General features: G+C 36.9%; 3 protein-coding genes across 10 annotated transcripts in view; all 3 read right to left on the bottom strand.

Moving 5' to 3' along the window:
* Positions 1-697: 697 nt before the first annotated feature.
* haus7 (HAUS augmin-like complex, subunit 7) lies at positions 698-5,001 on the bottom strand. Its single transcript, XM_084428081.1, has 10 exons — positions 4,898-5,001; positions 3,845-3,960; positions 3,671-3,738; positions 3,523-3,584; positions 3,053-3,135; positions 2,711-2,920; positions 2,515-2,620; positions 2,218-2,433; positions 1,257-1,368; positions 698-1,166 (listed from the first exon to the last, which is right to left on the bottom strand). Exons 1-10 carry the CDS (start codon positions 4,952-4,954, stop codon positions 1,105-1,107), a joined length of 1,092 nt encoding a protein of 363 aa, XP_084284207.1. The 5' UTR covers positions 4,955-5,001; the 3' UTR covers positions 698-1,104.
* Positions 4,898-10,449, bottom strand: LOC311302304 (ninjurin-2). 2 transcript variants are annotated; one of them, XM_084428082.1, is made up of 5 exons: positions 10,166-10,449; positions 7,528-7,756; positions 7,312-7,441; positions 7,054-7,114; positions 4,898-5,030 (listed from the first exon to the last, which is right to left on the bottom strand). In XM_084428082.1, the coding sequence occupies exons 1-5, from the start codon at positions 10,205-10,207 to the stop codon at positions 5,019-5,021; spliced, it is 474 nt and encodes a 157-aa protein (XP_084284208.1). In that variant the 5' UTR covers positions 10,208-10,449; the 3' UTR covers positions 4,898-5,018. The 2 variants fall into 2 exon arrangements, with proteins under 2 accessions (XP_084284208.1, XP_084284209.1); XM_084428083.1 differs by lacking the exon at positions 4,898-5,030 and having other exon boundaries at positions 7,061-7,441.
* A 725-nt stretch (positions 10,450-11,174) lies between these two features.
* atp2b3b (ATPase plasma membrane Ca2+ transporting 3b) overlaps positions 11,175-15,410 on the bottom strand; it is a 59,530-nt gene continuing 55,294 nt past the window's right edge. For 4 of the 7 annotated variants that reach the window (XM_084428076.1, XM_084428070.1, XM_084428071.1 and 1 more), the window contains one exon: positions 11,175-15,370. In XM_084428076.1, coding sequence (XP_084284202.1) covers positions 14,954-15,370 — 417 coding nt within the window. In that variant the 3' untranslated portion in view covers positions 11,175-14,953. The remainder of the gene's footprint in view (positions 15,371-15,410) is intronic. The other 3 variants (XM_084428073.1, XM_084428074.1, XM_084428075.1) reach the window with 1 other exon arrangement.

Genomic DNA, 15,410 nt, shown 5'->3' with positions numbered 1-15,410 from the left:
GCTGTCCGTTCCCTGCGGCACGAGCCTGACAGGGAGTGAACATTACATTATAACATTCAGCAGCCTGTGTGTGCACTCAAGAACATGAAATTAGTCAGTAGATTAAAAGTAGCTAATGAGTGTAAGAAAAGTTAGAGCACAACTCCTGTGCAGAAAAACACTGAGAGCTTAAGCAAATAAGAAACCTCACACAGCACTGCTTGCTCACAGAATTAAAGGACCTTTTCCAACAGAAGTATGACCATCACTTAGGTGCCATTGGGATGTTGTCTTGTGGATGAAACCCTGACAAGTCTGCTTGCATGTAACAGAATATATATATGTATATTGAATACATTATCTCATGTAAAAAGTATATTAATGCCACTATAGAGCTGCTAGGTGTTAACTGCACTGTAAAATGCTTCTATACATATCAGTTACTCACCACTTGTTGATTCTCCATTGGCTTCGGGGTTTGTTTAGCAGCAGATGTGTTAAAAAGAAGCAGTCAAGATGCTCACAAACTAATCAGCTCAAGCTGAGAAGTGTTTTACTCTACAATTCCAGGCTCTCTCCAAAACATGCGCTTTTAAAGACTGAAAGACCCTCATCGGTCACTCTCACCAATGTGTGAACAGACAACGACTTTGAAACTGATTACTTCTACAGTTTACACATTAAAATGTAAAATATCTGTGAATAAAAATAAAAACACCATGTGGTTTTGTAATGTTAACCTTTATTTAAAAAAACATGTCATGACATATTGCAGAACAAAGATGCATCTGCATTATTTGGGAGTCAAACTCAAACACTTTGGGTTTTATAAAGAACGAGGATTGTTTCCTATAGCTATTTGGAGTATATTATTAGATGGAACAATTTCATCATTAGTGGGATGACTATTAATGTATTTGAGTTCAACAACAGCAATTTATTACCAGTATAATACAAATCTGTACAACAGTGCATGGCATAGTGGTTGTAAAACACAAAGTGTTAAGGGCACGGTCCTGGTCATGCAAATAAGTGGACCGGTTTTTGGCCCTTTTTACCACTTAAAACTTCAATTCAAGCAACAGGCTGTAGATTTCTGTTTAGACCGTGAGAGTGTCCTTCAGGTTATGATTGGTGAAGGGAAAGAAAAGCCACATATCTGTTCTTCAGTTCCTCCAACTGTTTAGCTAAAAAAAAATTAACATTTTTTTACAACTTATTCTTATTTTCTGTTTGTGTAGTTTACCCAAATCAAAGACATCCAAGAAAATACTCACGCAGAGTGTGCTTTTCTCCTTGAGACCAGTACCGCCTGTCTGTCTGTAGTTGTTGCACTGTTTGTGTAAGAGACGACGAGGTTTCAGACAGCTGCTTAAGAGCCTCCAGCTCCTGAAGAGTAAACAAAGAATATGCTAAGTATTTACATATGAATATGCAAAGTATATATATCTGTGAAGTTACAAAGGGGACATGGTGATGAAAAACAAAACAAAAAAACATTTCAGTGCTTTTGCATTCCCACGCAATTTCCCCCAAAAGTTTTGCGGTCACACTCGCAAAACATTTGCTTTCTATCGTTTCCCTGAGAATCTTTGTGTTCAGTCACAAAACATTTGTGTTTTGTTGCAAAGTACTGTGTTAAAGTTTTTCCATCCACCATACATTATCTCCATCACAAAAGTTTTGCGAGCAAACAGAGTTTCTCAGGGGAATGCAAAATTTTTTGCCAAAGAATGCAAAAGTATTGAATCATAATTTTTTCTTTCATCTCATATTTTTTTTCCATCCCCATATCCCATTTGAACATATCCGTAGATATCTTTATTCTCTGCTGGACTGAGGATAACTCCATTTAAATATGATTTAGGAGGAAACTCATTTTATTGATTATTATTAAAACCATATTTCTTCAGAAAACCTGTTCAATTATGTTCAGATTTATACTGGCAAAAAAGAGAAATTAGAGAAACTACAATTTTCTGTCATAACCATTTGTTAACAAACAAGTATTCATTACTTCAATGAGCTCATTATTTCTGCCTTAAATTATTACATTGTTTAAATTAGTAAATTGTTAGCTTACTGTGATTTGTATATGTACATTTCTGAAATACATAACTTAAACAGTTACCTCTGATAACAGATCACTCTAAATTGTAATGTGCGCTATACAAATAAATGTGAACTGAATTGAATTTCCGTTAATCTATTGCAGATAAAAGATGTTCAATGCTTTACCTTATTACAGGTGTGCAGAAGCTGATGTACAGATTGAAACACACTAGTGTGGGAACTGAGGGCTGGAGGGGTTCTCTGGCAGTACCCTTTAAAGTCAGTGTTGTAGATGTGTCCGAAGGCCATCATAAGCTGAGACATGTCCGAGATGGCCACTTTCAGCACACAGGGGGACAGCACAGCTGCAGGACCCGACGAATCTGACTGCAGGAACTCACACTGAGGAACAGAAAGGATCGCGCTATTATACAAAGCAGACTCATGACATCAGATGTGAAAAGCGGCACATGATGGTCCCACCTCTTTGTGGAGCTCCTCTAATGTGCTCTGGGTAGACTGCAGCAGCGCTTTGGCCTCTGACAGGCTTTCTTCTCCATGACTTCCAAGTCGGGAATGTTGATCACTCCTTCAAAAGAAGAAAATAACAACTGTGTTAAGGACAACAGTCTTGATAAAACATTTATATTCCACATGGCCACATAACAATCACACAGACCTGTTTAGGAAATCGCTGGATTTACTGTGGTTCCCGTTCATTTTGTTGTGAGCCGACTGCGTGCGTATCAGATGTTCACGGATATGTGCGGGCCATGGGTTGCAGGTTGGGTTCAGGAGCATATCCAGGTCAGATAAGTGATCCGGAAACATCAGCTCGCCAAGAAGATCATCGTTCTTCACACTGTCATCCCCAGAGGATGACTTCTGTCTATGTCGATCAAAACAAACCACAAGCAGGTCAAAGAAACAAGAGCACATATTATTATTTTAAGGCCTTAGGAGGGTCTGACTCAATGTTGATGTTAAATCAGCGATACAAAACACAGCAAAAGTCAGATACCTTGATTGTATGGAGGAGTCTGCTTGAACGACCATCAGAAGCTGCTCTAGAAACACCAGCTGCAGTAACGGGGGTGCAAGACCCTGAAAATATAACAAACCAGTAGGACAGATTCATTAATTCTACTTCAGTTTATACATTTAAAATGAGTAGATAAGAATAGCTGTAGCATTATCAGTTAAACAGCCAAATTAGCCTGCGTTATTAACTAAAGTATCAATCCATCGCAAACATTTTTGCTGGAACAAATCAAATGTTATGTATGAAAACAGCTTGAATAAATCAATATATTTTTGGACAAAAAATTGTGTCACTTCAAGTTTTCAGCACTGTAGCTATACAGGTGCAATTATCAAGGGAAACTGAAAAAAAAAAGCACATTTTCAAAAACATTTCACTGTAATCTCTATTCTGCTTCTTATGCAAAAGGTACTGGACAGTATAAAGATCAACATCGTATAACTCCATACCTTGATTAAATCCTGGTCATTAGTTTTACATAGCATCATTTCATTACCAAACCGTGTGAGTTCTGTGTGAGAGAGAAAGCACAACAATAACAAAACAATGAGCACAATAAAATAAAACGATAAGAAACTGAGCATTTGTTGGACTTACCTTGAATTATAACCTCATTCTGAGATGCTTTAATCGTGGAAAACTTCTCCCTTAGGGATGGACAAATGCTTTGTAAAAAAATAAACAAACATAGCATGACATTTTAGTATACATTCATAACGAACACATTTGGCATCATTATCATCATGTTTAATAGTCAATCAGGCATCAGACCTGGTACAAATCCACTTGAGTATATCAGTTCTGTGTAATGAAGGAGAGCAGAGGAGCTCCTGCACGCTGTCTGCCTCCCTCAGGTACAGCCCATCCACCAGAGGACAGCCCAGACTCTGAACACAACATTAAGACGCAGTTTAAACATATTGGCCTGGTTTCACAAACAGGGCTTAGATTAAGCCAGGATTAGACCTTAGTTCAATTAGGACATTAAGTATCTTTAAAAAAAAAAAGTGCCTTAGAAAAAAACATTACTGACGTGCATCTTGAGACAAAACAATGACACTGACATATTATAAGATATATCAGTGCAAGTTGATTTCAGTTAAAACAGCTCAAACATGCATTTTAGTCTGAGACTAGGCTTAAGCCTGGTGTGTAAGACCGGAGGCTAATCTTATCTAATGCATCACAGATAGTCTAAATACAAAGAAATTTGACCTAAGTGTCACAATAATACTATTGTGTATCCAGTTTCTTGTTTGTCGTGTTGTGACATTTAGGTCTGGTTTCTGACATTCAGACTTGAGGTGACGCATTAAATCTGAGGTTTTCAAACTGGGGGCCGCAAAGGGAGTTCTAGGGGGCCATGGAAAAATTGAAAGAAAAACAAATTTATAAGTAAAAATTTGATTAAATAAATAAATGAGTAAATCCATTTTAGAATGCGGGTCTCTCACGAGGATGCTCATATTTAGGAGATTGACAAAACCTGCTATAATCCACAAAAGAGATCATCTTTATACTGTTACAGCATACAAAGAGTCTGAAATTATGACTAAACCAGCAATTATATTTACCGCATTATCTCTATTACACAGGTGAATATGTTGTGTGCCAAATTGTGGACAGCAAACAATACCCTGAAATATCTGTTATGACAAATGTATTCAGTTGATAATTTTCGCAAGTAGCGTTGACGTCACGTAGCTAACTAGACACACTAAACAATATTACTCAAAACAGCCAGTTTTAACTTCGAGAAACATCAGAACATTATTTAATGTCTCCTTACAACGTGTGGTGCGTCTATGAAGATGTGGAAACTACCTGAAGGGTGTTGTAAACTCGCAGAGACAGCTGCTGCTCTTTTGAATCGCCCGCCATGTTGTTATTCCTGATTTCCTGCAGTGAGTCTGTTCAGTTCGCCAGTGTCGTTCAGCGCCTGCGGTTACAGCGACGCCTAGAGGCCGCACGCATATTACAATTTTTATGATTATGACAATTTTTATAAATACGCCTATTTATGATTTTTTTTTAATATATAGTAATACTTGAGGATTAGAGCATTTTGGTATGATGAGTCCGTAAAACAAAAAGCGTAAGCCTTGTATTTGGGACATTCTACCAGAAATGTACATTTCCACTTATAAAAAATCTTTGGGAAAAAAAAATATTTTTATTATATATTTTTATATTTTAAATCTGAACGTTGAGTCATATGGAGGACATGTTAAACTATGAGAAACACATATCATGCCATCTCACCATGTTTTTATGATTGAATAAAATACATTTTTATACGCATTTCACCCCTAAAATGTCAGGCCCTGTCACAGACAAATTTGTATTTGTTAGAATGGTTTCCTAATGAATTTCTTTATAGCATTTTCTTATTGATCATATGTCCCTGATTGTATCTAACATGGTTTTATAATTCCTTTAAGAAATATAAGTAACTTTTCGGTTAACTGTAGTACACAAAATCACAGAATACCCACCAGGCACTCATATAGTTGTAAAATAACTACCTTTACATAGGAGATTTTTACAAAAACATAGTAGTGGATATATACCCCCATCTTCATCTACACAGGTAAAGAGATTAATTAATTAATATTTCCTCAAATACTACACTTTCGTCATAATTTCCTGTGTGACAGGACTGACCATGGCGTGACAGGACTGACTTTATGGATTTTGATGATGCAGAAAAAGTTATGTTTTGTGTTCTTTATTTAAGTTTTGATTGCCATTTCTTTTTTCAGAACAAAGAAACTCATACAGGTTTGGAACAACTTGAGGGTGAGTAAACAATGATAGAATTTTCATTTTTGGGTGAACTATCCCTTTAAAATCATACAATTCAATGACAGAATTCAGCCTTGATCTGGGTCAAATTATGTCACTTCCTCTGAGTGATACCCTTAAAGGCGTATTTCACACATTTTATGTAGAGTTTTATGTAAACGTGACAGGACTGACCAAAACATGGGGACAGTTGTAAAATAGAATTTATTTGTAGAATTTATATATAATTTCATGTTTTTGATCAGTTGATGTGAATGATAACAGCTTAAACTTGTTATTGATGGAGTTTTTTCCCCTAAATAACAGTTTTTAGCATAACAAAACTATGAAAGCTGTAGCTCCAATTTGGCTGAGGACAAGGAGATGGACAGGATTTGTAATTTTCAAAAGTGTTTTTAATAAAGAAAAAAATATCTGAGAACCTAATGAATGACATATTCCTTTACAGAACAACTCACAGAAATCAACTATGAGCCAGTTTTAGAAATTTTTGGATGAAATACTTTTTTATTCACTGTAACAATTCAAGGACAGATAATGTACGTTTCTGGTAGAATGACCCATTTGTTACTTATATTTCAGGTACATTAAAAAAAATTGTAGCTTTGTAGCAAGTTGTCCTTTTGAAAAACAAAATCTCACTAATTGATTTGATCTGAAATCTTTATTTCGGCACAAGGTCAAAATTTTGCTTGTTTTTGCATGTTTTTTTTAAAAAAAATCTTCATTTTAGATTATGCAAACTGATTTAGTATAAATTCATCAAATTTTTTTCCTCAGGAACAAATCAACTGTCAAATGTACTGAATTTTACAACATAATTTTTTTATACAAAATAAAAATATTTTGGACAAAAGTGAGTTTTATTTCAATGAGGTTTTCAGCAGTGTTGCTTTAAAGATTGAAAGATAAATAAAAAGAGAACATTGTCACAAACATTTTACTGTAACCTCTATTTTGTTCCTTATATAAAAGGTTATCCTTAATATCGGCTTTCTTTCACATAAACCGACTTCTGAGTTCAAATGTGCTGCCTAAACATACAAAACATCATGATGTATTTTGCTCATTTGATATGGAGTACAGTGTCCTGTAATCTCATTGCATGATGATGACATGAAAGGCAGGCTGATCATAAATACAATCACATATGAGCAGTCATTGTGTACTTATACATCATCAGTGATGTTTAAAGATCTGGTCTGGGCGAGTGAAGTCTCAGATATCACGCTGTCCCTGAAACAATGGGGTGAGATGTAAAGTTAGTACAGTCTGAGTGTTATTCTGATGTGAGAATAAAGAATATGTCCATGTGTCTTATTCTGGCATTTCCTCAGTTAACTGAACTATGTAAATCATGGACAGTGTTTGGCAAAACAAGAGTGAAAATAAATCTAAAGTATTGACTGGGACTTTGCTGTTACTCTGCTCACCCTCCAGACTCAAATCCCAATGCTGTGATGAAGATGTTGATGAGAACAGTGAAGAAGACAAAAATAGTTGATGCATCATTCATTGTGTTCAGCCTTGGCTGTTTCTTAACATCATTCAGGTCATACTTGGCTGAAGGAAACAAGAGAAAACACATCAGTGTTGTGTCAGTGAAAGGAGATCAGAATGCTTCCAAACAGACACAAGTGTAAACTAACCAATGAAGACGAGTAGGAGGCCAACAATGACCTGCAGTGAGATGGACAGTGAGATCAGAGCAATAAGAGGAATGTAGAAGCGGTGCTGAGGTCCTGAATGCAGAACTGTCTTCAGCTGAGAGGAGTTCGCCATCAGAAGAGCCACATCCAACATGCTCTGCGCTGCACTCTTCTTAGTAGCGTAATGATTCATGTTGAAGAGACGCTGTCCGTTCCCTGCGGCACGAGCCTGACAGGGAGTGAACACTGTTTACATTAAACATATTCTATCTTTTCTATATTCCCTCCAAATGATTTTACATGTCTCAAACGACCCATTCAACAAAGGGTTTTATAAAGAAGGCTACAGGTTAATACTATGAAAACAGAATAAGCTGGTAACACATTGCCGGTGGATTTTCAATTGTAAGTCAGAAATCGGCACAAATTTCACCAATAAGCCAAAAATAATGCCCTGAGATTTGTACGGCCATTACATGATTACTATAAGTAGTGAGTAAAACAGATGAACAACATGTATTTAATACATTTCTCTAATCATACTTAATAAAGTTGAGATGCATGAGTAGGCTACTATGGTCAATAGCATTAAATACTGTCTGACATTTTTTCACATTTCAGTAACAGGCATACATAAGAAAACATATTTAATATCATTCAATTTAATTTTAAAGGCACCATATGTAACTTTTTTGCTTTAAAAATAGCAAAAATCACTATATCTATGTTATTATTTTTTTTGTGTGTGTGTACTTACATTATCCTGACTGTTTCCAACAACTTTCAAACCAGGAGAAATTTGTAATTTAATTCGAAGACACGTCCCGTTTCTTTATTTCCGTTTTGTCGCCGTCAATGGCGTCATATCTGCATTGTCCCTGGTTTCCGCTCATACTGCCATAGCAACCAGAGCTATGAACCAGAGCCCTCTGATAGTAACCAAGGCGACTGACGTGGACAACTGTGTAGTTCGCAATGTCTATTTGCACGCTGTTGTTGTTTCGTTCAAACATTATGGACCATGGCAAGCAGACTTTGGATAAAAAAGGAGAACTAAAACGAGAATCAATATCAGCGCGGTGTTTTCGAGATGCCTAGAGCTCCCATAGACAGTATATAAACGAGAGCTCCACGTCCGAGACTTCGACCGCTCCTACATGTAACGTTACTTTATTAAACAGGTGAGCACATTTACATAAAACTAGTCAATGTTATATAGTTCAACAATGATAAAATGTTAGAATATGATCTGTATGTTATTCTAATGTTGATCTAGCTTACTGCTAGTCTCATACAGACAAACTAACACATACATTTCAACACATTCAAATGCAGTTTAGTGTGCTAGTGTAATGTTAGACCAAGTGAAACAGCGCTGCGTTACCTCACAAGTTTAATTTGCCTAATAAACTGACCTGTGAGTAGTAATTCTGCACTTGCGTGTTCGGTAGAATGAAATTCCTTTTATATCCGCGGGACTCGCGTCGCGTGTGGAGCTGATAGCTGTCTCTTAGCAATCCCGAAAAGCTTCAAATCACAGTCATGATAAAAACATCGATGTATTCACTCATCCATAAACATTATTAGATCGGTCGGCTTGACGTTGACGACAAGATCCATAATTCTTAGCAAATGTTGCGTCATCAAACTACGCCTTTGTTATTGTAAGAGGTTAGCGACCCCTAGCGGCGAAAATTTCCATACTGCACGTTTAAAGATGTCTAATTATCTGCCCACAAATTAAAGTTAAGTAACAGTAATTTAGACCCTAAACATAAGTTGAAAGTAGCCTATTTCCTCCTGGGACCCATGAATAGACTTTTGTCCACTGTAGTGGACGTTATTTTAGTGAATTTCTCTGACACAATACGTCACAGTTTTGGGCACATTCAGAGATACCAAATGTTTGTAGCTTTCACCATGACAACAAATTCTCCTTGGTCTTTAAAATGACTGACATTAATGTAGTGATCAAATTTAGCACTCTTATGGAAAAGCAAATTTGTATGGAGTTTCTAGTCAAAATATGACTGTCCAGTCCACTGTGGAGTAACAGAACTTAAATCATGTTTATCAGGCATTTTGGGAGACACACGTGAACAGGGAAATAAATTATATCAATATTCCTATAAAATGTTATATTGTTATGAAAATGTTGCCAATTATTACTCCCATTATTACACTTCTTTATTATTCACTTCTTGTTTTAGTTAAATACAAAGGGTGGGAATGATAGCATAACCAAGGCAAGCCTGTAGTCTGTCAGCATATCAGCTTAGGGTGGTGATGAAGGGTGTTCTCCACAGTTCCCCATTGGTTCTGGTTCTGTGAGCTGACAATATACGAGTAACTCCCTCCCTATTATGCTAGACTAGTCATAGAGTTACAAAACAGAACTGGTTTAATTTCTCTTTCACATGTCAAATGCACTGTAATAGATTACAATATTTAGCTAACTGATAAACCTGTAAATAAAACGGATAAAACTGAATAAAAAAAAAAAAACATTTTATTTAAGATCACATAACACGTTTCCATTCTTAATTCTTCAAGCATTAAAGGAGTAACTTTTTTTTTTTTTTTTTTTTATTAAACTGTTTCAGTTTGTTTAAAAAAAAATATCAAGAAAAAGCTCTACCTCCACATTTCCTGATTTATTGAGAGCTCGGTTCTCCTCCATCGGATGCTCAACTTTCAAGAGTTTCGCTTAGTATGATTATTTAAGGAACATTCGAGAAGCTCACAAAGTAATAATACCAAAAAAATTGCGTTTGAAATAAATGATTTCTACACTGAACGGATTCCGCTGTTAGCTCGTCCCAATATGTTCTGTCACTGAGTTGGCAGTAGTGGGCGTGATTCACCCGTGACTCGAATCTTTTGAATCACTAAAAAGAGTCGTTCAGCGGGTTCACGTGCTTACTTCAGACGGTGTCAGAAGTCACATTCCTCTTCTTATTTAATCAGTGGTTTTTAATTCATCAAATGTTGTTAAAGCCCATGTCACATTCACTCAGATTCCTTGTTTTACTGTAATTTGGCCAGATTAATCTGATCTTTTTCCCTTAGGTAGCCTATTATGACCTCATATAAACGCCTACTTACCTTGTCCCAACTCCACCTCTATTTCTATGCCATTAAATACAGTCGTAAATATTACATATTCTTTATTAATTAAGCAGAGCGTCATCAAGGATAGCAAGACAATTAATTTACACTTGGTCTCCCATTGGTATCATCTATTTCAGATAACCCTGTCTCTAAACAGCACATAAAAAAGTTACTTAGATTTACATGCATGTCAAATGTTCTCTTCCTGTCTAAGTGGGCAGTTCCTGGCCAGAATAGCATGCAATGAACCAGACTTTTTGACACAAGTGAGACTGGGGACAACAGTGGTTCTACTTCAAAATCAGTGCTGTAATCAATGTTCCCATACAAGAGCTATGCTCAGAATATGAAGTTTGATAATATATTACCTGATGAAAAAGTGTTGGAGACTTTGTTGCCCATCTATCCATACCAAAATTATGATATATCTTTTCAATAAAGACTTTCTTTAAGGGAAGAGGTGATCTGGCAGTCTTGTACAATGTCATCAGGCCGAAGAAATAATCACAGGCACACAATGAAACACAACTACAGACACTGGTCAAAGTTATTATTGTAGAATACTTTGATTTGATTTTTTATACAGACAAAAAGTGTTGACTTATCTTCCCATTAAATTCTTAGATTTCCATACAGTTTAGTCTACAGTATACAGCTGTGTTCTTTCATCATAGATAGATACTTTTTTTCTCTTAAATAACAGGCAGGTAATTATTAATATATTTAATAGTTTAATATTTTTCTCTTTTTTGTCTTTTTTCCATTGTAGAGCAGTAAGTGTATGTTCAGGAGAATGTGCAACTGTTTTTTCCATCAGCTAAAAGTTCACTGATGGAAAAAGACAATAATAATCATAATAATAGTCATAATAATCATAATAATGTACAAGCTGTTCAATTTTAATTCTTTACAAAAAAGCATAAGGAGAAAGAAAGACGAAGAGACAGTAGAGTAAAACACAAAATGTGCTTAAATCGTAAACAAAAGATGCACATGTGCACATTTTGGCAAAAATGTACAGTGATGGTGCAGTTGTACAATAATTTATAAGTTTTATATTAAATATAGTATATTATTTACTCTTTTTCACATTAATTTTTTTTTTTACCTTACCTTGCGTGATTTTTCTACAACAGAATGGAACAAAATGAAGGCAGACGATGGATGTTTTGGATTATCTGTTTTCTTTTTTAAATATATATATATATACATATATGCGTATATATATTTGTCACTATCAGGAGTTTCGGTAAAGTGTCTGTCTGTTGTGGTGGAGAGGAGGGATACCATACATATGCCACTGTAATATATATCATCACTGTCTGGAGAGTTCAATGATTGGGGTATACGTCTTAGATATATTTAGATTTAAAAATTATTCAGAGACGAGCATAGCTTGAGGCCTATTTCGGTAGTTAAGCTTTGCTGAGGATAAGATAAGGTTAGGAAATATTTCTTTATAATGGTTTAGCAGGTTCACTGACCTGTCCTCCCTGACCACCACTTTGGCCTGCTGATAGTGTCTGGGCCTTGAAATGGGTTCAATCTGTGAGACCTGCCAGCGCTCTCGACACTAGAGACTCCACTGAAACTGTCTGAGCCAATCGAACTCAGCAAAAGGTCGGACACATTCATGCAGATTTAACACAGTTTTGCTTGAAGGCATATTCCGGGTTCAATACAAGTTAAGCATTTGTGGCATAATGTTGATTACTACTTTTATTTTATTTTTTAAGAGAACAATTTAAAAGAAGCAACAATTAAGGTTAAGGCGAGACACTTACAATGCAATTGAATCAGGCCAATTTTTTAAATATTTTATGCTTATAATAATAATAAAAAATAAAAAAAAGCGCTTACATTAATTCTTCTTTTAAAGAAGTGTATTTTCCCTCACATTTCAATTCATGTTGACATGGCTGTACTATGAGTATTTTAATGTTTACTGATTGGCCCTATTCCCTTCCATTGTAAGTGCTTTGAATGGACTGAACCCAGAATATTCCTATAAAAATGGGTTTCCATTTAAAGATCCGACAACAAAAAGTTCTTCTATTCGCAGAACCCATTTTAAGCAGCGTGTCGTTGGCATTTAATAAGTAGTCAGATTGGCAGTGTGACACTGCTCCACCTCCAGGCTCCACGCCACAAACAGGGCAGAGTATCAGGAGGAGAACATCAGCATGGACAATAGCACATTAATGACAGCACAGATGCGCTGGGAGGAGAAACGTGTGTCCACCAACCACTTAAGAGCCACAGTGAAGCATCGACAGACGAAAGTGAAGTCAAACAATGACGGTGAAGAGCGAGCGCTATGATATCAACATGCTCCGCAAAGACACAATCGACCAATGCAATGACATGATCTAGTGACGCTCATGCTTGCATTGTCTGCTTTCGATATTCGCCAGTTTCTCTCAACTGGACAATCTAGAAAAGTATTCTATACAGATAAAGGTTTTTTTTTTCGAGATCCATATGTACATGTAATGAAGCGTATTTCACAGAGCTGTGGGCAGGGCAGTCTGTTGCATAAGTGCCGGTCTCATTCCCCAAAATGATTGTATTATGTTGTAACTGTACCATTCCAGACGATAATGGGGCGTAAAAGGAGGTAACCCCGGGTGGTACGACTGATCAGTGGAACGTCAACGGAATGTAACTGAATCAAAACGTTCTATCATCTGACATGGAGAATCATGAATGTCTTAATGTATATAATAGGGATTATTATTATTGTTCAGTGCAAAGATGTTGTTCTGAAATGCTAACATATGCACCAATAGCAGGATGGTGTGTCTATCAAAGTCTACCGAACGTTTGCTCAGTGAACCTCAATATTGTGCAAAAGTAATGATACCCTCACGGATTGTCCATTGTTTTAGTATCTTTGATAATTTTTTTAACTATGGTGTGGCAGTATAAGATGGATTCCCCTACCCTGGTGACCACAGTCTGCAGATATATACACAATCTGATAAATATTTCACACAAATGAGGAAAGCAAGTGTGAGTGCGAATGTATTTAAAGGGCCAGCAGGTATGCATGTACTGAACGAATATAATTATTTGAACATGTTTAAAGGGTTGATGCATTTGTTGGTGTCAACTGCACAACATGGATTTTAATGGCTTTAAATGTGAAAAAAAAGGAAAATCGAAGACACCATTAAATGTTGAGTCTGGGCAAACCCACTGAAATCCTTAAATCCTTAAATTTCAGCTACTTTGAACAAGGTAAGACATATTAACAAGGCCATTTTGTCATAAGGTTGATTGCCATTGCTGAGATGGAAAACCACCAAAATCCCACCCACGTCCATTATATCACTGTGATGGGATTGCCCAAATCCTCTACCCTGTAGCATATTTTAAACATGAACATATTGTGTAAATGTTTAAAATATCAAGAGCATGATGTTTGTTTAAAAAAGAAGAAGAAGAAGCTTACTCTCACAGAGTAAAGCTACAAATTGCCCTCAAATAACAGATTTTTTTTTTTTTTACATAAAATGCTGTAAAACAATGATCGCTAAAATGGTGCGGCGACATGTCTTCTTTTTGTCATCAGCAGACGCATTATAATTGAATTAGTCTAAGCTTCAAATTAATATTATCTTTGCTTTGTTAGTACTTCTTTTTTCTTGCTTTTTTATGCTTATAGGACAGACACAACACACACAGACACATAGAGAGAGAGAAATAGACAAAGTGAAAATGAAAAATAAATGTTGGTGATCACAATAAATAAATAAATAAATAAATAACAAAAAATGTTTTAAAGCTTATCCAGAGTAATAAAAGTCATATTCTGTGATATCGCAATGATAATCAGAGCACTCATGATGACGGTGGCGATAGTAAGAAGTCAAACATTATAATAATAATAATAATAATATTGAGTTTAGTAACACCGATAAAAAGTAAAGTGAATGGACCCCTACTCCACCCGTAGGGAACATATTCCTTTGCATTCCGAGAAGTCAATAGTCACCAGCACTAAAGAACCACTAAAATCCATCAGTCTGGATTCCTCACCTTCTTAGGTCCGTCCAAAGGAACCACAGATACGCAGCAGACTTGCCTCCTCTCCACACGGTGAGAGGAGAGTTGTCTGTGGGGTTGTTGTTGAGACATGAGGATTGATAGTGCTTTTGGTGGATGGTGGTAGTGGGCGGATGGTTGTAATGGGATGACCCTGTCTTAATGTTGGGGGTCAACCACCTATAAAGTGTACGTAGGAGCCTCCCCAACCAGCATGACCCGCACAAGTCTGCATCCTCAGAGTTTTTAGGGTCTGGACAGCGGTCAGTTATAGAGAGGTCTCCAGAGCGAGGAGGGGGTACAGCGGTCGAGAGGGGGGTGTCCAGTGCCCATCAGGGCCTGTGGGGAGGTTCAGGTGGTAGACGCTGCTCTCAATGGCGTTGTTGTTGCGGTTAGGTGTGGTGGGGAGGCTGTACTGGCGGTAGGGACGGGGTGGCGGATGGGAACGCTGCGGAGGTTGGACCGGAGGAGGAGGGGGCTTTCGGAAGGCCGGATGCAATTGTTGGTTGTGCCTCGACCACTCCGATTCGTCGTCAATGTCTGTGTCGTCGATCAGCGGGATGTTGTGGATGTAGTCATTGATGAGAAACTCGGGGTGCGCCATGAAGTTGTGGATGGAATTCCTGGACGCGGGTTTCTCTATTCCGTCGTAAAGGGAGCTACGGAACGCTTTCACCACCCGCATCTACACGGGAACAGAGGAGACGAGGTGCAGAGAGAGAGAC

Source organism: Rutilus rutilus (assembly GCF_951802725.1).
Source record: "Rutilus rutilus genome assembly, chromosome: 13".
Classification (NCBI taxonomy): domain Eukaryota; kingdom Metazoa; phylum Chordata; class Actinopteri; order Cypriniformes; family Leuciscidae; genus Rutilus; species Rutilus rutilus.
The sequence above is the reverse complement of the archived record's forward strand: the minus strand, read 5'-3'. Positions and strand labels throughout refer to the sequence as shown.